The 19,313-nt window shown below is 38.2% G+C and overlaps 2 protein-coding genes across 2 annotated transcripts in view; both read left to right on the top strand.

Moving 5' to 3' along the window:
* LOC110046548 (kinesin-like protein KIF21A) overlaps positions 1-19,313 on the top strand; it is a 42,149-nt gene that overhangs the window by 14,927 nt on the left and 7,909 nt on the right. Inside the window, exons 9-23 of the mRNA XM_089278765.1 lie at positions 295-410; positions 881-983; positions 1,622-1,714; positions 2,364-2,446; positions 2,991-3,088; positions 3,384-3,447; positions 4,037-4,190; positions 10,326-10,412; positions 12,538-12,637; positions 13,399-13,568; positions 14,752-15,144; positions 15,767-16,075; positions 16,875-17,015; positions 17,437-17,547; positions 18,297-18,401. Coding sequence (XP_089134891.1) covers positions 295-410; positions 881-983; positions 1,622-1,714; positions 2,364-2,446; positions 2,991-3,088; positions 3,384-3,447; positions 4,037-4,190; positions 10,326-10,412; positions 12,538-12,637; positions 13,399-13,568; positions 14,752-15,144; positions 15,767-16,075; positions 16,875-17,015; positions 17,437-17,547; positions 18,297-18,401 — 2,127 coding nt within the window. The remainder of the gene's footprint in view (positions 1-294; positions 411-880; positions 984-1,621; positions 1,715-2,363; positions 2,447-2,990; positions 3,089-3,383; positions 3,448-4,036; positions 4,191-10,325; positions 10,413-12,537; positions 12,638-13,398; positions 13,569-14,751; positions 15,145-15,766; positions 16,076-16,874; positions 17,016-17,436; positions 17,548-18,296; positions 18,402-19,313) is intronic.
* On the top strand, positions 4,197-10,406 carry LOC149098800 (uncharacterized). Its single transcript, XM_089278776.1, has one exon. The coding sequence runs from the start codon at positions 4,272-4,274 to the stop codon at positions 5,310-5,312; it is 1,041 nt and encodes a 346-aa protein (XP_089134902.1). The 5' UTR covers positions 4,197-4,271; the 3' UTR covers positions 5,313-10,406.

Raw genomic sequence — 19,313 nt, 5'->3', positions numbered from 1 at the left:
GTTCCCTGTAGTTTAGATTTTGATTACTGATGGTCATTGAAATGCTGAAGTTCTGATATCGTATGAAATTAATTGAAAGGTTGTGTACTGTACATGTTTAAAGATGTTACTCAGTGACACAAGTGAAAATGTAACTTGTTATCTCTGTAGTTATGACAGTCACTGAGTGATAAAGTGATGCATCTTTCGTGTTAATCAGAACGTTGCAACAAACAAATAATAAGTACTATTATTGTGATAAAAAAGACAATATGTCAATCAGCGATTTCCTTAAATTGGTTTTCGCTTGATTAGCTTGCCCTGGGGAATGTCATTAGTGCTCTTGGAGATACAACAAAGAAGGGAAGCCATGTGCCTTACAGAGATTCCAAACTTACCAGATTGTTACAGGATTCCCTGGGAGGAAACAGGTGAGACAGTGTAACTGAGTAATTTATTAATAATTATTAGTATCCATCATGTAGCAGTCTAAAATTATTTCAACTCAAGTTGAAGTGTGTTTTTTTTCACTTTTTGCTGGCAATCATGTGCAATGTACATGCACATATATATATATCAAGACAATTGCAATATTGTTACACAGGCTTTCCCCCAATTTTTTTAACTGCATAGTGTATAGTACATACAAGTGTTCTGTTCGTGTGGTTGACTGGGAAATGGATTTTAGAAGGTGTTGTGGAGCCAAATGGCATATCCCCCTTTGGAATAGCCCCTCACCTCTTAGTGGTAGGGGTTTGGGGAGAGGTAGGGACAGCAGTTGCATCATGTATCATTTAATAGATAAATTAACTTGCATTTTATGCTTTGTGATTGTGTATCAGTCTTTTGCATAATAACTATGAAAAGTGTAGCAAAAGCTGAGTCTTTTTAACTGTTGTAGCCGTACACTCATGATAGCTTGTGTATCACCATCTGATCGAGACTTCATGGAAACCCTGAACACACTCAAGTATGCTAACCGTGCCAGAAACATAAAGAACAAGGTAAAATCCTGCTGTAAAGTATAAATTCTTTTTGATTTTATAGTTAGATCTTGAAGAAATACTTTTAACCTAAATTGTTTATCTAACACTGTATTCCTTCTGCTAAATTTAGTTACTTTGGGGCTACTACTTGATTAGTTCCATAAACTATTTACTAGGTATCCCAAACTCCATGCAATCAACCTTGTATTAATACTATTTGTCTTTCTTTATCTCCTTTTCTCTCTGTCTTTAACACTTTATTTTTTAATTGCAATTGTAAATTATTTTTTTAATGCTATTTATCATCTTCTCTATGTAATTTGTATAAATTATATATATATGTATTCAATTTTTTTTCTCTGTCACCTCTGTAAAATTAATGTTTGTGAGAATTTAAATTAGAATTGAATTGAATTGAATTATATTTATTACATTGACAGGAGTATTTTATGGGAACATACACCACTTGTAAAATTCATTCAAAACCACATCGGGGTCCTTATTGTACATCTGTATGTCCGTGACTCTTTAGGATGGTGTGAAGAGTGAGGGTGGTGACAAGTTATCAAACTTCGTCAGTAGTAATAATTGTTGTAGTTGTGACTGCCATCTTTCTTTGTTTAATCTTATTTTGTTATTGTCTCCTTTTTTTAAAGGTGGTTGTGAATCAAGATAAAACCAGTAAACAGATGTCTGCTCTAAGAATTGAAATACAGAAACTAACCATGGAGCTAATGGAGTTTAAACAGGTACATGTAATACAGTAACCGTTGGACCCTGCAAATTCAAACATGGTTATTTTAAATGTCAAATTTTTTCAAATTCAAACGTATTTGCCCTTGAGTTTACCCTTTGGTTTTTCATCATTTGCTACCTTAGAACTTGGTTATTTCAAACTCATTGCTATTTCAAACTGATTTCTGTAAACTTCCCTTAGCCCAAAATCAACCCTGTTAATTTTGAACTAATCACTGACAGAGTTGAAAAATAAACATCATCATGACGTCAGAACATAGTTGGAAAACAACATTGGGCTTTTCATTACACGTTGATCTTACACTGTAATGAACTTGGTCCTCAGGTGTTCTCTTCTGACCCTTGGTCAATAAAACAATACATTCTATCATGAGATTGCATATTAATTAGTACTTAATTTGTATTTTGAATTCATATTTATGCTGACCCAGTTATTTAGAACCCCCGCTATCTCAAACTATTTTCATTCTTTTCCTCTCACAGTTTAAAATAGTAGGGTTAAGTTCAACTGTAAAACAAGAGACAGCATTCTATGACAATTCAATTTAGAGAGAGCACTTAAGATATGACATGCAGCAGTTTTGTTGGCAGGTTTGGATTCTTTGTTTATAAGGCCAGCTTATTTTGCTATGTCATCTACAGGGAAAACGAATATCTGGAGTGGATGGGGATCAAGTTAGTGATGTCTGTCATGAGAATGCAATGCTAAAAACTGAAAATGACAAGTAAGTGCAACTACGATTCAGTTTCAACTCTGGCACTAGTGAAAAATGCAAAATGATCACTGGCCCCCACTGGGGCTCAAACTCAGATGGCTTGGGGTCATACTTGCTTACCATTACATGTAGGTGGCTACAGCCTTATGAGCGAATAGAAAGGTAATTTTAGGGGGTTTGAGCCCTATCTCCCGTTTCCATAGCATGAAGTGATTATAGGATCCCCCCTCCCCCCCCCTCCACCTGAATGAGATGCTACTCTAACCCCCAGCAATGAATTGTCCAGTTCCCATTTGTACTCCTAGGTGGAGAACATTAAGAACTTAATGCAATAACCATGATGACCAGGGTTCAGACCTGAACGGCAATGTTGCAGAGTCCACCCACATTAGGCATTTGGTCACAGCACCTCCTGTGATAGGTCAACAGTATTGCAACAAAGACCTTGCCTTAACTCCCCTATATACGCATGTTAATAGAGTGGGACATGGTGGCTGTACATGTATGTAGAAGTAAAGAACACTAACATCAATAATATGTTTTCTTTCTTTAGGCTTCGTGTACGTATTAAAGCCCTACAACAAACAATTGATACGCAGTCTGTCAGAATAACAGACCTTATCTCATCTCAAGTGCTTGCATCGATGAATGGTAGGTTGAAAAATACCACTTTTGTTGTTTATTTACACTTGTAAGTTTCAACCTTCATGTCTCAGTGTAATGCAGAGTGAGTCCAGTTGTGTTCAAACACTTAACTTGGACCTTTAAGTTTTGTAAGGGATATTTTACATGTAGGTCATGGTCTCAACCATGCATGAACTTAACAGACACTTTGCAAGACTTGAAATGTTGTCCTATGGGAAATATTTGTGATTACGTCATCTCTGTTCAGGCAAATTACATGGTGTATTCGGTTTCTTTTATTAATATGTAATTTGTTTTGAAGGTGATGTTGATGGGGGAGTGGAAGATCTCATCCAAAAGTATTTAAAAGAAATTGAGGAGCTCAGGTGAGGAATTTGCTTCTTAATAGTTATGTAACTGCCAAAGGCAAAGTGAGCTCATTTTTCAATATTCAGCTAGAAAATTACAACTTAACATTTGCCAATTTCCAGTGTACATAAGGCAAATAGTCCTTAGCTACATATCATAAAAAAGTATCTTTTTATTTTATAATATTGTAATTTTGAGATGACTTGTCAAGATTTACACCATGTAACACTTAAGTCAAGTGAATCAAAGTCAATCAAAAATAAGTAAATTTTTCGCACAAATTTAGTCTGTACAATGAAGTATATGTACTTGTACGGAACGCTAGCCCAGATTCCTCTGAAAATTCAGTGATACCCACTTGATGGCTTTGGGTAGAGAGAGACACTCAAACTACCAATTTCGTCTTGTTCAAGAACATGTATAACTCATGGACTCTGGCCAGAAATGGAACCATGAGTAAGGTTACAGTGTCCCACCCAACCTCCCCCCCCCCCCCCCAAGAAAAAACACACACACACACACGCAAACCCCCTTAACTCCACCCATTCTTTCCCCACATAACTAATTATTTGTAAAACACTGAATCTTTCTTTTTTTTACCTTCAGGAACAAGTTGACAGAGAGTGAAGCCATGGCAATGGCCATTACGCGCCATGCGACATTGAAGTCTCGTTTGGCTTCACCCTCTGCTCAGGACAACACGACCTCTGTACTGGAGATGGCTAAGATGGATGTGGCTAAACAGAGACAAAAAGCACAGGTGGTATTACGAAATCCTTCTCTGTCCAAAGTCAAATGTGTTAGACCTGTTAAGCCTCGTGGAGGCAGCCTTCATTCAGCTATGAATGGAGTTAAACCTTCTAACATCCCTGTTAACTCAACTCGACCTCAGACTAAGTCTTTTCTTCAGACAAATGGTGGCAGGCTTAAACTTGTAACTCCGCGACTTCCTTGGAATACAGGCAATATTCAATCTAGGACAGATTCTGGGCTTTATAGTAGGTCAGCTCAGCGTGCCAGTGCTGTCGTTATAAAAGAGCCATGCCCTAAGCCTCGAAAACCTAGCAGTTATTTAACTCCAGCAGACCGCGATAAACCGTTTAATAACTTGACATCTAACTTCGCAAACGGTGTGACGGCTAATGTTGTGTTGCGAAGACCCAAACAGAAATCTACTAATTCTGAAGTCACGGCTGTTAAGAGGAGGTCTCACAGTCTAGAATCTCTGATTGGAAATAGTGACTCAATGGACAGGTACGTTACACCAACGCAGTGCTTCAAATGCAGGAAAGATCTGAGTCGTGTTTTTGACTCGAGTGCATCTAGCAGGTGTTCGGATGCTTACAGCTCTGCAAGTGATCTTAATTGTTCATTACCAGAACTTCACTATGACCAGAACAACAACATTATCCAACCTGTAGCAAATCAACCGATGTCGATTTCAAGAACAGAGGTGCTGAAAGCTGAAAAATTAGTTCAGCACCCACCGCCGGTAGATATTGTGTCAGACACAGAGTGTTACAAATATCGCTTTGAAAGCGACAGCCAGACAGAAAGTGATTACGGTGCAGCTGTTGCCTCTGATAGCGAAGTCTACAGGTACAAATCTAAAATAAAAGACAGAAGGAACTTGCATTTAGATTCTCCCATTCCCCATCTCTTACGGGAACACAGAACTGAGTCAGCCGGCAGTATAAGGGAACGCAAGATTCAACTCGAAGAGAACCTAGACTCGTTACTTGATTCAATGGCCTTTGCATTAGAAAATTATGAATCTCCAGGTAAGGCCAGTGAGTCAACTGGTAAAAATGGTGGCTGCCCTCCAGGGGACCTGTATTCACCTCCTGCTTTTTTCAGGCCAATATTCGAGGTCAAGATTTAAAGGTGTGGATGGAATACTCAACCCTTATAGTTGACCCAGCCATAAAAATTCTGCATAGTAATAGCTGAAATTTCTGTTAGTGTGAAGTAAGTTTTGCATCAGGGAATCATCCCTCAGTATTTATGGTTTATCTGAGGAGAAATAAAGGGGTGGCAAAAAGTAATTTTATGACTTTGTGATATGACGAGACTAACATCTTCTTTGTGAGTCTGCGACTTTACTGACCTATGAAAATAAAGATTATGAGACAGAATTGTGAAGACAAATTGAGACTGTGAGACCGGTAAAGGTTGACTAAAATTCTGAAAGATCTGTATTTTTTTAAGGATTATTTTGCCACCTCTAAGTTAGCTATTCTTCAGTCTTGCAAAACTTAGGCATAATGCGTAGCTACATTAAGTGCATGCGTAAATTTCTAATCAACATTACTGTATGAATCTGGAAAATTAAATTTTCACATACGTGTGTACACAGGAAGGTAGGAGAGAGGCATTCTATATAGTTAAATATTGACATCATCATTAGAATCCCATACTCTTGAAGAAAAGTAGCCAAAAAAATTAAATGAATTAAAATATGTCTGTATGTGATGTTGCCATTTTAAACCATTATTAAAAATTGAATGAGTGCTTCAGAGCCACAGAACATTTGAAATTATTGGGAATGAATTAATGAAAAAGAGAGTGAATCTCTCTTTTTTGAGGCATTGCTGAAATAAAGTTCCCAGTGAAATTTCTCTCAACAATTTTGCCATTGTATGAGAATATTGCTTTTCTCTGAGAAAATTTATTATAATTATAAGGACTGATATCAATTGATGGTCTGTATTTCAACTTGAAATAATTATAACCTAACCTGTAAATAAATAAATAGGTATGAAGATAAAGTAACAATATTTATTGACCTGAATTATTTAATAAATTAAAAAGTAATATCAAGAAATTTAGTCCAAACAGGCTATTAATTTTTTTTTTAATTAGGAAAGAAATAGCTTTGTCCGGAATTTTCTGTGTGAAAATAAAACAATTATGCAACGAATAATTTAGACTGTAGACAAAGTTAATAATAAAATGCCTTTCAGGTTGCTCATGGCACTAACATATTTATGAAGAAGATAAAGGGCTTCCTTTTTATTTTAGTATTTGGAGGCATTCCATTTGAAAAACTGTGTGATATAATCATTTATAATTTTCTTTAAACTAATAGTCTGTCTACTTAAAAAATTTACTTGGTAACTTATGAGACATGTAGCCTTTTAAGTCCTATTTCTAGATCAGTAAGAAGTAATCAAGTTTGTGAATTCTTCCAATCTGCTTGAGAATAATTATAATAGTAACCATGAGTGTAACCTTTTAATTTGACTCTCTTTATCTCAATCTTGCAAGCTAGTACACTGAAGCATTAACAGTGAATAACATAAAGACTTTATGAACTCCATACCAGGCTCTATGAACTGCATAAAGGCTTTCTATTGGTCTTTTAACAACTTTTTAAAAAAAATAAAATATATTTGAAACTATAACTTCTGTGTGTTCTCTCTTCATGCTCTGCAACTTCTGATGCATTTTTACTGATCAGTTTTATTTGCTGATTTTTGAGTTGCTTTGTGCTGTTTCAATTTCTGCCACCCATTCCATGTTTGCTTTTTTGTTTTCTGAGCATGCAAGCCATTCACAATACTTTCTTTTTCCTCTCCACTATTTTCCTTAAACATTTCGTTCCATGTTATGTTCCATTTACAAGTGTTCTTTTCAACTTTGCCATTATTAATTTGTCAACCAGTGTTGCGGGGTTTCTTTTCCAATCTTTTTGTTTGCTTAATTGTTTGTTGGCTGTCAAAGCTACACAGGGCCTCCACCATTTCCAGTGGCTAGAAACACAGGGTCCCATTCATGACAGGCAGCTGGCTACACAGCTTCCCCATCCATCATCAGTTGCTGGCCACACAGGGTACCATTCATTGCCATCAGGGGCTCGACAGACAGGGTTCCCTTTCACTGCCAGTGGCTAGCTACAATGGTTTTCCATTTATCAATTATCCCATCATCACCAGTGACTAGCTTCACAGGGCTCCATTCCTTACCAGTGGCTAGCTTCACAGGGTTCCATTCCTTACCAGTGGCTAGCTTTACAGGGTTCCCATTCATTACCAGTGGCTAGCTTCACAGGGTCCCATTCATTACCAGGAGCAAGCTATGAGGGGTTCTCATTCATTACCAGTGGCCAGCTCCACATGGTTCCCATTCATTACCAGTGGCCAGCTTCACATGTTTCCCATTCATTACCAGTGGCCAGCTTCACATGGTTCCCATTCATTACCAGTGGCCAGCTATACAGGGTTCGCATTCATTGCCAGTGGCAAGCTATGTGGGGTTCCCATTCATTGCCAGTGGTAACCTATGTGAGGTTCCCATTCATTGCCGGTGGCTAGCTACATTTATATAGGGTATGATCTCTCTCTCTCTCTTGTCAAATGCCAAACCGGCCAGTACATGCCGGTACATCAATGAAGGGGAGCTGTATTTGCAGGCTAGATTACTACAGTGGAACTTCCATGCAGGGGGCACCTTCAGGACAAGTGTCCCTGAATAGAGGTGTCTTCTTCAATAGGGGTAACTGATACAAATATCATGTATCAAAAGTTTTTTGAATGAAGCTGTCCCCTGAAGAGAGGTGTCCTAACTTTAGGAGAGGTTTCACTTAGACCGCTGGCAGCCATTGTTCTCTCTTAGGATCCCTTAGACGAGTGTTTAGTGATCGCAAACACAAAAGGGCAATATGGTCGAGTAGGGAATGGGGAGCCCATGTCTTGTCCTTATGTGTCTTTAGGCTATTAAAGCATCTCACTTCAAAACCCCTGCTGAATTTTGAGAGAAAACAGACTGCCAGCAGTCTAGGTTTCACTGTATCTACTATGGCTGTTAGAATGGTTTTATGGTATTACACAAATTGTAGCTTTCAAATGGTATATTGTGTATGTGGTCTTTGGATCTATAATTACCAGTGTTCCCCACAGGAGTTAAATCAGGGAATAAGCAGGACTTTATGGTGTAAGGGGAATCTCTATACTGTGAGATATAGGATAGCCCCTTGACACCAGAATAATGGACTTTCTTATATAGTATTGTTGCACTTTGCTATTTTCTCACCCCTTGCACTGACTCATTCATTTGGTTAAGAATCTGGTGAATAGTGGAGATCAATGAAACATACAATGGATATTATACTTGTTCACCCTCGAGCTTCCTCCCTGCAAATTAAACAAATGTGGCATGCTTTGGGCAGAAATAATTTAGAAGTTTCTATGTGAAACAAAATATGAGCAGAGTGACACCTTTCTTGGGGAAAAATGAGGGTGTGATTTTTGAAGTCATTTGTGTCATTGTGTCTAGCGGGTTTAGCTGCATTGTTGCAATGTAGTTATTATGTCATGAGCATGTCTCTCTGTTTGTCTGTCTGTCTTTCTGTCTACATTTCTGTATGATTGTGATTGTCCATCTATGTCTGTGTGTGTCCATCCATCTGTCTGTCTGTGTCTGTCTTTCTGCCTTCCTGTCTACCTGTCAATCATATCCATTCGTCTTTCACCATGGTCCTGTGGCAGTCACTGTGTAACCCAGGCATACTTTGTCTCTGATCTCTGTCTTGGATGTCTACTCTCTGTGCTGTGTCTCTACTGTCACTAATGTCCACTCAGATGTTTTTAATTTTGATACATTCATCGCTTGAGAACATTCGTCTACTAAACATAGCTTAATATCAAATTAACTATGATGATTCTTCAGTTTATTTCTTCACGTGTCATGGAAAACAAAGCAGTGGTCATCACATAGCTGATCTTCTTTTCTCTCTCTGCTGCCATCATCTTCATTAATCAAGCTGTACTTGGTAAGGTCTTGCATGCTTGTGTCTGTCTTCTCTTATAATTCATGAAATGATTCTACTTAACCTGTCCAGATTTAACGCTTAGTACATTAAAGTTAAATACTTATCCTCTTTGAAAAATCTGTACTGACCATGAAATGTTTAAGTTTTATATCAAATGGCCTTTACTTTTAACATAAAATTTGGTGAATTGCTTGGCTTCCTCAACTTGATCAGTTAAATTCAAGTGAAGCATTAGCACGAGAGTTATGGTTTGCAATGTCCTGATATTATTGAATAACTTCAATTACATTTTACAATTTCTGGAAATGTTTTGTCGGCTAATTAAAATCAGAATTACTTGTTTTGTTTTAAATGTGCATTTAATAGTCCTGCTAATTTTCTTAGTGATATTCGTTAAAGATTATAACATGAATTAAAATAAACTTCTATAGTTGTCAATCTGTAAAAGTAATTTGTGGTTCTGCAAACTCTTTTGTAAGCTGAAAAAGTTGGTCAATTATTTCTTTTATCCAATGTTTCACTGAAGAAAAGTAATTATGGACTTGGTATTTATAATACCTGTAACCTTAAAGAGATTTTCAACGAGTAGAAAATCCTGCTCTTGTCAATACAGGAATGCATTTATACATTTCGCCGGTAAAAGGTAAAAAGCTGTGAAAATTATTAAACGTTTTCGATCTGTTTGATCATCATCATAATTCTAACAGCTTTTTCATAAAAGTTTTATAGGGGTGCATTTGATAGCTGCATTATAAAGTTCTCATAGGGAAAACAGATGTAGACCCAGTAGAGTACCTCGATGGTGTCAGATGTCACTCTTGGCTTGTTAGTGTAATCACTGCATTTGTACATGTATACCGATCTATATCTAAGTATATTTTGTACAAAATATTTTGTACTTATGCTATTCCCAAGATGAGAAATTCTACTCTAAAGTTCACCTGAAAAATCGAAACTGCCATCACGGGTTAAATTCATTGTTGTTGTTGTTGTTGTTATAAACCAATGCTTAGCCATCTGTGGCCTTTCTTTTCCCTTAGCCTTTTATAGTGGACAGTGTTTTGTCTTTTCTTTCTGGTAAATTGTTACATTTGTTCATGGTGGTTTATTTTTGTTGTCCTTCAGAAATTGAATCATGAAGGTGAGGAGACAAAGGATCAGCCATGGGGTGAGCGTAGCAGTGATGAGAGTAGCACAGAGGAAGAAGATGAAGTAAGAACTAAGTGGATTACATATAAAATATCAATAGTAAAATTAGTGTTAATAATTAATTTTACAATAAAAATAAACGGTAAAAGTTTGCGACGTTTCGACCGCTCTTCGGTCATTATCAAGCAAGATGTAAGAAGTAAAATTTGCATAGATATATATAGCTACAAAGAGGTAAGAATGTGTGAAAATTATTAATGAAGTAAAAATATGTAAAAAGTATGTAAAAGAATTTACAAAGTAGTGCTTAAAAACAATAAAAAACATGTAAAACTAATTAATAAAAAAAATTATTTGAAAACTTTCGCACGAATAGAGTCAGATTGTACATTGAGACTTGGTCTCAGTTCATGAATAAAAAACAGTTCAAAAATAAGACAGTCAAACTTGGTTATACATTTCTTTAAAATCGAAAAATGTTTTTTATTCATGAACTGAGACCAAGTCTCAATGTACAATCTGACTCTATTCGTGCGAAAGTTTTTAAATAATTTTTTTTTTATTAATTAGTTTTACATGTTTTTTATTGTTTTTAAGCACTACTTTGTAAATTCTTTTACATACTTTTTACATACTTTTTACATATTTTTACTTCATTAATAATTTTCACACATTCTTACCTCTTTGTAGCTATATATATCTATGCAAATTTTACTTCTTACATCTTGCTTGATAATGACCGAAGAGTGGTCGAAACGTCGCAAACTTTTACCGTTTATTTTTATTGTCAAATGTTTTAAAAAACCCTTACTGATAATAATTAATTAATAATTATTAATAATAATTATAATAATTATAACAATTATAATTATTATAATTATAATTATTTGAATTATAATTAGTATAATTATTATTAATAATTAATTGGTAATAACTAACAATGAAATTAATAATTAATTGATCAATGTAATTTACTAATTATTGTTACTTGTTGATACTGTTGATAATAATAATTACCGTAGTTCTTAATAATGTGAAATCTAACATGCTTTTATTTTTGATTGGCCAGTAAGATAAATTAGAAATGTACGGTGTCGTCCACTGAGAGAAAAAAACACAGATGAGCGCACGTACACATCTTCAAGTTTCAAAAGAATTCAGTCCGCGTTCGATTTTACTTCAGCTCAAAGTTTATTACTACGTAGAGATACAATTGGAAATGGACTTCAAGAAGTCTCTCTTTTGCTCGAAAGTCATGATCAGCTCCAAAAGCGAGTATACACCAGCTGTATTCTAATAGAAATTAGTAGAATTCTACTAGCATACCAATGCAAATGCTGCAATCTGATTGGCTAAGCTACTCGTATACTATCAGCCATTGGAGTGCAGTAGCTGTCGATCGTCCACGAAGTGCGACTTTTTTATCGTTTTTCCGAAGTTTTGGAAGAAAGTTTAGATGTAAATAGATAATTAAATTCCTGAGACGACTAAAAAGGAAATTGACGGTTTCTTGACTTTAAAAACTTGAAATTATTGAAAAATCGGGTGTGCGTGCGTAACAACTGCAAAACTACCAAAGACAATTGAATACGTGCGATTTTGTTAAAGCCTGAAGTTCAATAATGCGGAGAAAAATAATTAGAAACCGTTATTTGCGTTAATTTCAGTTAGAATTCTACTAAAACAATTAGATTATTCGCTTTCGATTTCTATGAGGTGATAATTAACTATCACCTCATAGAAATCGAAAGCGAATAATCTAATTGTTAATTAGAAAATAGCCCAAAGAAAACACGCGCGCTGATTAGTTTAAAATCGTGTTTCTATTAAACAATTAGATTATGAGATCGAGGTTTCTCTCGCGTGATATTGCGCCCTCGTCAACTATCGCGCATGGAAATCGAGAGTGAATATTCGAATTGTTTTAGTATAAATCTACTAGTCATTCAAATCTTTATCAAAATCCTCTTCACAGACACTTCGAAAACGCAAAGAAGCAGCCGTCATTTTGTTAACAAGCGCACACTGCTACGCTACTCACTATCTACAACAGAATAGATAGTGAGTAGCCTAGCCAATCAGAGAACGACATTCGTGATAGAACGCTTGTAGATTTATACTAAAACCCGATAGAAACACGTTACATGTTTTCCATTTCGTAAATAATCTGTTCTGTGGCCTAACCTAGGAAAATGACGAAGATAACTTTGAAGGAAACGAGGGACCAGGAGAAGACCTTGATGACGATGATGATGATGATGATTCGGATGACGATGGAACTCTTCAAGGTAAGCTTCTCGGTCCACAGATGTTCCTGTAGAACGGTTGTGGATTCAGAAACACAGGCCCGGCCCACACTACATGTACGCCGAAGAAATTTGAAAACGCATCTTTATTTGAACAGTTAGGCCTACCGTCCATACTAATCCGTCACGAAAACGGAGCTTTTCGTTAGCGCTCTTCAAACCAGAGGAATTTGAAAACGCCGGGTTTTCGTTTTAGTGTGAACGGAAAACATTTTGAAAACGGAGCTTTTCGACAACGATGACGTTAGATGATCGGGTGATTTCTCTGCCTGACGTTTCCTCAAACTCACGTTATCCAAAATGACCGGTGATTGTTGCGTTTTCAAATTTCAGGGGGCCACTAATCACACTAAACTGACCCAAAACAACAAAGAAATATTTTTCCTTCCAAATTATCCCTTTATGACAGCTTCCTCCCTGTGGTTTAATAGCATGGGCTATTCATCACAGTCAAATTCCCCCTGTTCACACACTGGGTTCACATAATAGCATGGGCTATTCATCGCATTCAAATTCCCCCTGTTCACACACTGGGTTCACATACAGTAATAACATGGGCTATTCATCGCAGTCAAATTCCCCTTGTTCACACACCGGGTTCACACACCACGACTGGATCCACTAGTCGACGCCATTTTGAGTGTGCCGAATTCAAACTTGAAAAATTCCGCCTGAACTTTTCGCACATGCGCAATTCATGACATTTTCCCTTTACTACTGTTTGTTATTTAATGTGTTATTAGACTTGTCAGGGGACTTGGCAGACTTATCAACTGAGATATCCATTAAAGAAAAGCTCATCGATGAGCTGGAAATGAGCCAGAAAAAAATCCAGACTCTGAAGACTCAATACGAAGAGAAACTGTCCTTACTGCACAACAAGATCAAGGAAACAGAGACAGAGAGAGACCATGTAGGTGTCATATATGTTCATTGTCTTTTATCCAGCCTGGGAAGTCTCGTTTCCTGGATAGGGGCTTGTGATCGAGCTGAAAAATATTGGCTCGCTGTAAGTATAAACTTACATGCACCTTCTGAGCGATTGAATCAGGTTTACCCGTTCCCCGAGTCAACGTTATGAATTGCCATGTAAGCAATTCGCTTATATTTATAAAGAATGAAGGGTGATGCTGCAGAAAAAGTTTTCTCCAGGGCCGGGTTGTTCAAAGCCCGATTAAGGAAACCTAGGATTAGCGAGAATTTTGATGTCAGTTTTGTTGGTTTTTCGGTGTGGTTTGCTGTTTATATTGTTTGTCCTTCAGTTTTGAGCTTGAGTAATCTCAAACTACTCAAAACATAAGAAATAAGAAACACTTTCCTACAAGAAAAATCTCTACTTCAATTAATTTTTAAACCTGGGTTAATACTGGCTTTCGAACAACCCGGCCCAGATCAACAGTCTCTTAGTTGAAATTCTGTTTTCTGTTTTCCTCTTGACGGAGATTAACTGGGTTGAACTCAGGCGAGAATCAATCAGTCAACTTTTGTTGCACACTATTTACAGATTTAATTTACATCAGTGCTGTAAAATAAATGAATGCTCATTAGAAAGTCAAAATTCCGACATTTAAAGGGACACTGTCACGATATATTTGCTTAAAACTGTTATAAATTCACGAAATGGTCCCTAAATTTACGTAATAAGTTAATTAGCTCTAACTAAATGATTAAAAACAATTTCGTGAAGAAAGTCCACACTGCAGCGACGTTTTTGCAAAATTTCAACGATACTCGAGCCAAGCTTGAACCTTTGAAAAACTGACATCCCGACGCTTTTTCCAAAAATCCATATCGCAATCCGGTTCCATCCTCGCCATCGTTAGCCATCCTCACCTCCTAATGGGTTTTAATCATTGTTTGAGTGCTGCTCTACAAAATAAAACCAATATTGTTCAGCTTCCAGTGGTCGATGTATGTTTTTGAGATCTCCAAAACCATGCTAAAAATGGCGACAGTGTCCCTTTAACCTACGTCCTTTCGGTTTGTCACGTAATCTTTGGAAAAAAATTGACAATTGCGTGACAGTTAACTCCACTTGCGAAGTCACGTCACTGACCAGTATAGTAACGCGTTCTGAATTTTTCTTTCCTTTAAAGGTTTTAGAAAGCGTCAAAAACCAAGACTCGAAGTCGGAGGAAAAGGTTCGGCAAATACGCGGCGAGTACGAGAAGAAAATAAACCGTTTGCAAGGTGAGCTGAAAAAGATGCAAGCCGCCAAGAAAGAGCACGCAAGACTGCTCAGACAAAAGGCACAGAACGAGCAGCAGCTGAGAACGTTTCAAGGAGAACTGAGCGAGTTAAAAAGAACTAAGGTCCGTCTCATGAAACAGATGAAGGAGGAGGCGGCCAAGAATAAACAACAAGAGGCGCAGAGGAATAAACAGATCGCTCAGCTCAAGAAAGAATCTCGTGTGAGACAGATGACAATTAAAAACCTTGAAATGGAAAAACGACAGCGCGAGATTGTACTCAAGAGGAAACAGGAGGAGGTACATGTCGCAGAATTTCTACTCCCGCCTTCCATTCCACTGCCCTCCTGCTTTTTCGTTTAAGCTAGCTCTTCTGACACCCCTCCCCCCACCCCCCTCTCTCTGCCCCTTTCAGATGTTGACATTATTAACGCCAGGCTTCCTAGGGAGGGGTAGTCTCTTTGTAGTTGCTCTTTTAGTTGTCACGCAATGCCTCTGGGTGAAGTGTGGCGTGATTACCCAGTGGCTACAGGGGTCTACCGGAGGGGAGCTAGCTAGCTAGTACATGTACCCATAATTGTAAACGCACGAAGACTTCAATAACGCTCATGAAAACGCACAGAAAAGTTCTAAAACCTTCAAACCTAGTCGTTTGCACCGGGACAAAAAATATGGCTTTCCTTGTACTTTATGGGCTGTGTGAGGCTCGCGTGGTATTGTGAAAAAATGTGCATCCGCCATCTTTTTACCTACGGAAGATACTAGCAACAAAATGACATAGCAGTATTACAGATGGTGTATCTGAGAGACTGGGCTTATTGTTTTGCTCATTTACTGCTCTTAGTGAGTCAGCCTCACTTTTCTCTCACATTTGCTTTCGAGTTCAAGGTAGTTTTGTGCATTTTACCGTTTCAATCGGTAGGTTAAGGCGCTCAGGCGGCAACAGAAACCCGTCTCTGGTCAACTTGGGACACAACGAAATCAAACAACGATCTCGAGCGTCCGGGAGGTGAATGGCGTGGAGGCGAGCTCACAGTCATCATATGTCAGCAGCTCATACACGGCTTACTCCAGCTCTTCAGTGTCTGTCAGTGCTTCGACGTCCAACTCAAGGTTTTCAGGAGCAGCTGGTAGATCGACCGGACTGCCAGTGAAAACGCCCAGAAGGAAGAGCTCCGTAGAACAGGCCTCGCGGAGTGCCAAGAAGAAATGGGATGTCATTGATAAGAAGGTATAAAGCCCTGGAATAAATACGTGCTCGTAAGTAAGCAATAAAGAGTTTACGGCGCTACGACGGCGACTTCGAGAACAAGCTCGATTTAAAACTTTTGTTTATATTCTCCTTCTATAGAATTTCGCGAATTTCTAGATGTATTTAATTGGTGTCTCGTGTCAGTTGAATATATTACGAAACTGTTGAGTTCCAGCTTTTGTGGTTGGCATCACGTTCCTGAAAAACGGCAGAATTTGCTCAGTTCCCGTTGTTTTGTAGAGGACGGCTGAGAAATGTAGCACAATTTACAACGCACGTGCTAGCTTTTGATTCTGTAGGATCTTGTTCCTTTGGAAGACGCAAAGCCACCCATCCTAATACTACCAACAATCTGTTACATAATTTCTCCGCAAAATGTCTGTACATATGTGAAAGTATACCAAGCGATCGATCTGCGATAAAAATCCAGTGGTCGCATTTGATTGCTAGTACTCTATGAGGTATTAACGTCTTCTTTCAGTGGCAATAACCATAACACGATTGTATCGAGGTAAGTTGTAGAGATTAATGAGAAGGAGATCAGACGCCAGCCTCTAAAGCTCCCTCTGGCTTTCCGTGTCTGTCCTTTTATGATCCACCTCGCTTGCCCATCCTTCTATCTCCCCTCCTACCTACCCACCAGGAACTAACGCTTGTCATGACCGTGTAATGAGCTTTTCTGTAGTTTTTTCTTCTGGTGTATGATACAGAGGTTCAAATACCGTACTTGTCCTTCTATTTCAACGCTTAGCAAACAATGTTGCTACTCATTCTTCAGATCACGTCACTGATCATCAAGAGGCAGACGATTGCAAACATGGAATCCGACATGGATCGCTGGATACAGGACCGGGATCGCCTCAGTAAACAACTAGAGAAGTGTCAGATGAAATACGACAATGTGACTGTACTACAGAAGGTAAGAATTGTCTGAACTAGTCAGACTCGATTCATCTTGACAACTACCCCTCAAGCGCATTCTTTCTTGTGACGATTTTAAAAAGATTATAAAGTGAAGAAAGGAAATGGAAATGTCTCTTCTATTCCAAAATCAAGAATACCTCTACCACAACCACAACCACAACAATATCATCAACAACAACAAAAGAAGTAAAATTCAAGTTTTGCATCTTGAATTGGCAAATGTACGGTTAATCCCAGTTTTCGAAGTGGACCGCCTATGGGAGCAAAAATTGGTTCCAAAAACCGGGAGCTCGAAAAATTAAAGCAAATTTCTGCTGAATATTTGTTAAAGGAGCAATGATAAAATTCTCCCAATATTCGGGAGATTTGAAAAATCGGGATTCCTTTGTAAGTCATTTCTTTGTCTACGTTTACAGGAAGAGGGCAATGTTCAAGAACTTAAGGAGCAACTAGAAGCACTTACAGCTCATGTGGATTATGTTCAGGAGAACATCACAGACTGTCAAACAAGTATTATGGAAATGGAGGTACGACAAACATGATGTTTTCAGTTCTTAAATCTACCATCTCCCAACGCGAACGTGGAGCGGTTTGATTGACGATCATGAAAAATTGACCAAAAGCTAAATAAAAAATGATTAAAAATGATTAGGGCTACATTTGCGGATTAGGTTCAACGTTATCTTGCTTTATGGACTATCTTCACGACGTTAAGCAATATCAACAATTTTTAGCATTTTTCATGTTAACAAAAAAACACCTAAATCAATTTGTCATGTCGAGTTTAGTAAATTAGCGAAGTTTCATAAAAAAATCCGTGCAAATTCATTACAATTTGGAATGCCGAACTTGCCAATTTTTTTTTTTACAAAGAAGGGCCAGTTTGGGGTCCCATATTTTCATGGGTTTTCAACGGATTCTTTTCTCTGCATATGTTCTAACTTGGCGTGATAAATCGGTCCGTTAGGCGTCAAAAAGGGCCATTGCTTATCCTCTTCGCACCCAAAGTTTGGGTCATCACGGAATGAGTTCTAATCTCAGAGGGACTAGTACTATAGAGTAGCAGAAACTGGATTTCAACTGGAAACGATCACCCACACCGACCATTTTCAGGGGTTAGACCAGGGCAATACCTTCTATTAGATTATTTCAATTCTCAGTCGGAACCACCGCGATCTAACCGCCAGTCTTCACAAGCCTGGGCCAAACAAGACAGTGCTGCTCCTAGTACTGTCTACAGTGAAACTTCTTTTTAATTTTTGGCCCTAATTTGTAGGAACAAGGCGGAGACACGGCAGAGATTGGGGAATTTTTCGCCACTTGCACCCTAACGGAAGCCCGGATCCTACTGGAGCACTTCCTAACCAAAGTGATTTCTCTGGTAGGTTATTCAGATACCTGACACCTTTGGAACTCGTTTCCCTGGCTAGCCTTGCTTATGTTGCGCACATAAGGTTGAAGCACACATGGACACTCGGCTTCAATCGACGGAATCATCGTTTGGAACGATGGTTGAAAGCCTAGGAACACGCCATCCCATAAGACGGGGGGGGGGGGGGGGGGGCTTTTGTGACATGGTATAGAAAAGGAGGCCTTATAGGAGATAAAATAAACAGCTGACCCATGGGGTAAATAAAGACGGGTTCCTAAGGGTAAATTGATGATGGATTGTGTTGGGAACTTACGCTGAAAACATCTCGTGGGTCACGAGGCGTCCTCTAAAGGAGTAACTGTGAAGAGTTAATAACCAGGGGACTCCGTGAGGTCAGTAAAGACAGGTTCCCAAGGGTAAATAGATGGTAGATTGTGATGATAACATCTTGTAGAATTGCGAAGAGTTCTCCAAAGAAGCGTTGGCCAATGAAGACAAAGAAAGAAACTGAGAGGGGTAAATAAACAGGGGACCCCGTGGGGTCAGTAAAGACAGGTTGCCAGGGGTAAATAGAAGGTGGATTGTAATGATAACATCTTGTAGCGTTACGAAGACTCCTTTAAAGAAGGGTTGGCCAATGAAGAAAGAGAAAGAAACTGGGAGGGATAAATAAACAGGGGAGCCCGTGGGGTCAGTAAAGACAGGTTCCCAGGGGTAAATAGAACGTGGATTGTAATGGTAACATCTTGTAGAGTTACGAAGAGTCCTTGAATGAAGTGTTGCCCAATGAAGAAAGAGAAAGAAACTGGGGGGGATAAATAAATAGGGGAGCCCGTGAGGTCAGTAAAGACAGGTTGCCAGGGGTAAATAGAAGGTCGATTGTAATGATAACATCTTGTAGAGTTACGAAGACTCCTTTAA

Source organism: Orbicella faveolata, unplaced genomic scaffold (assembly GCF_042242905.1).
Source record: "Orbicella faveolata isolate gen_17 unplaced genomic scaffold, um_ofav_v1 contig_46, whole genome shotgun sequence".
Taxonomy (NCBI): Eukaryota; Metazoa; Cnidaria; class Anthozoa; order Scleractinia; family Merulinidae; genus Orbicella; species Orbicella faveolata.
Note: the sequence above shows the minus strand (reverse complement) of the source record. Positions and strands in the feature narration are given on the sequence as shown.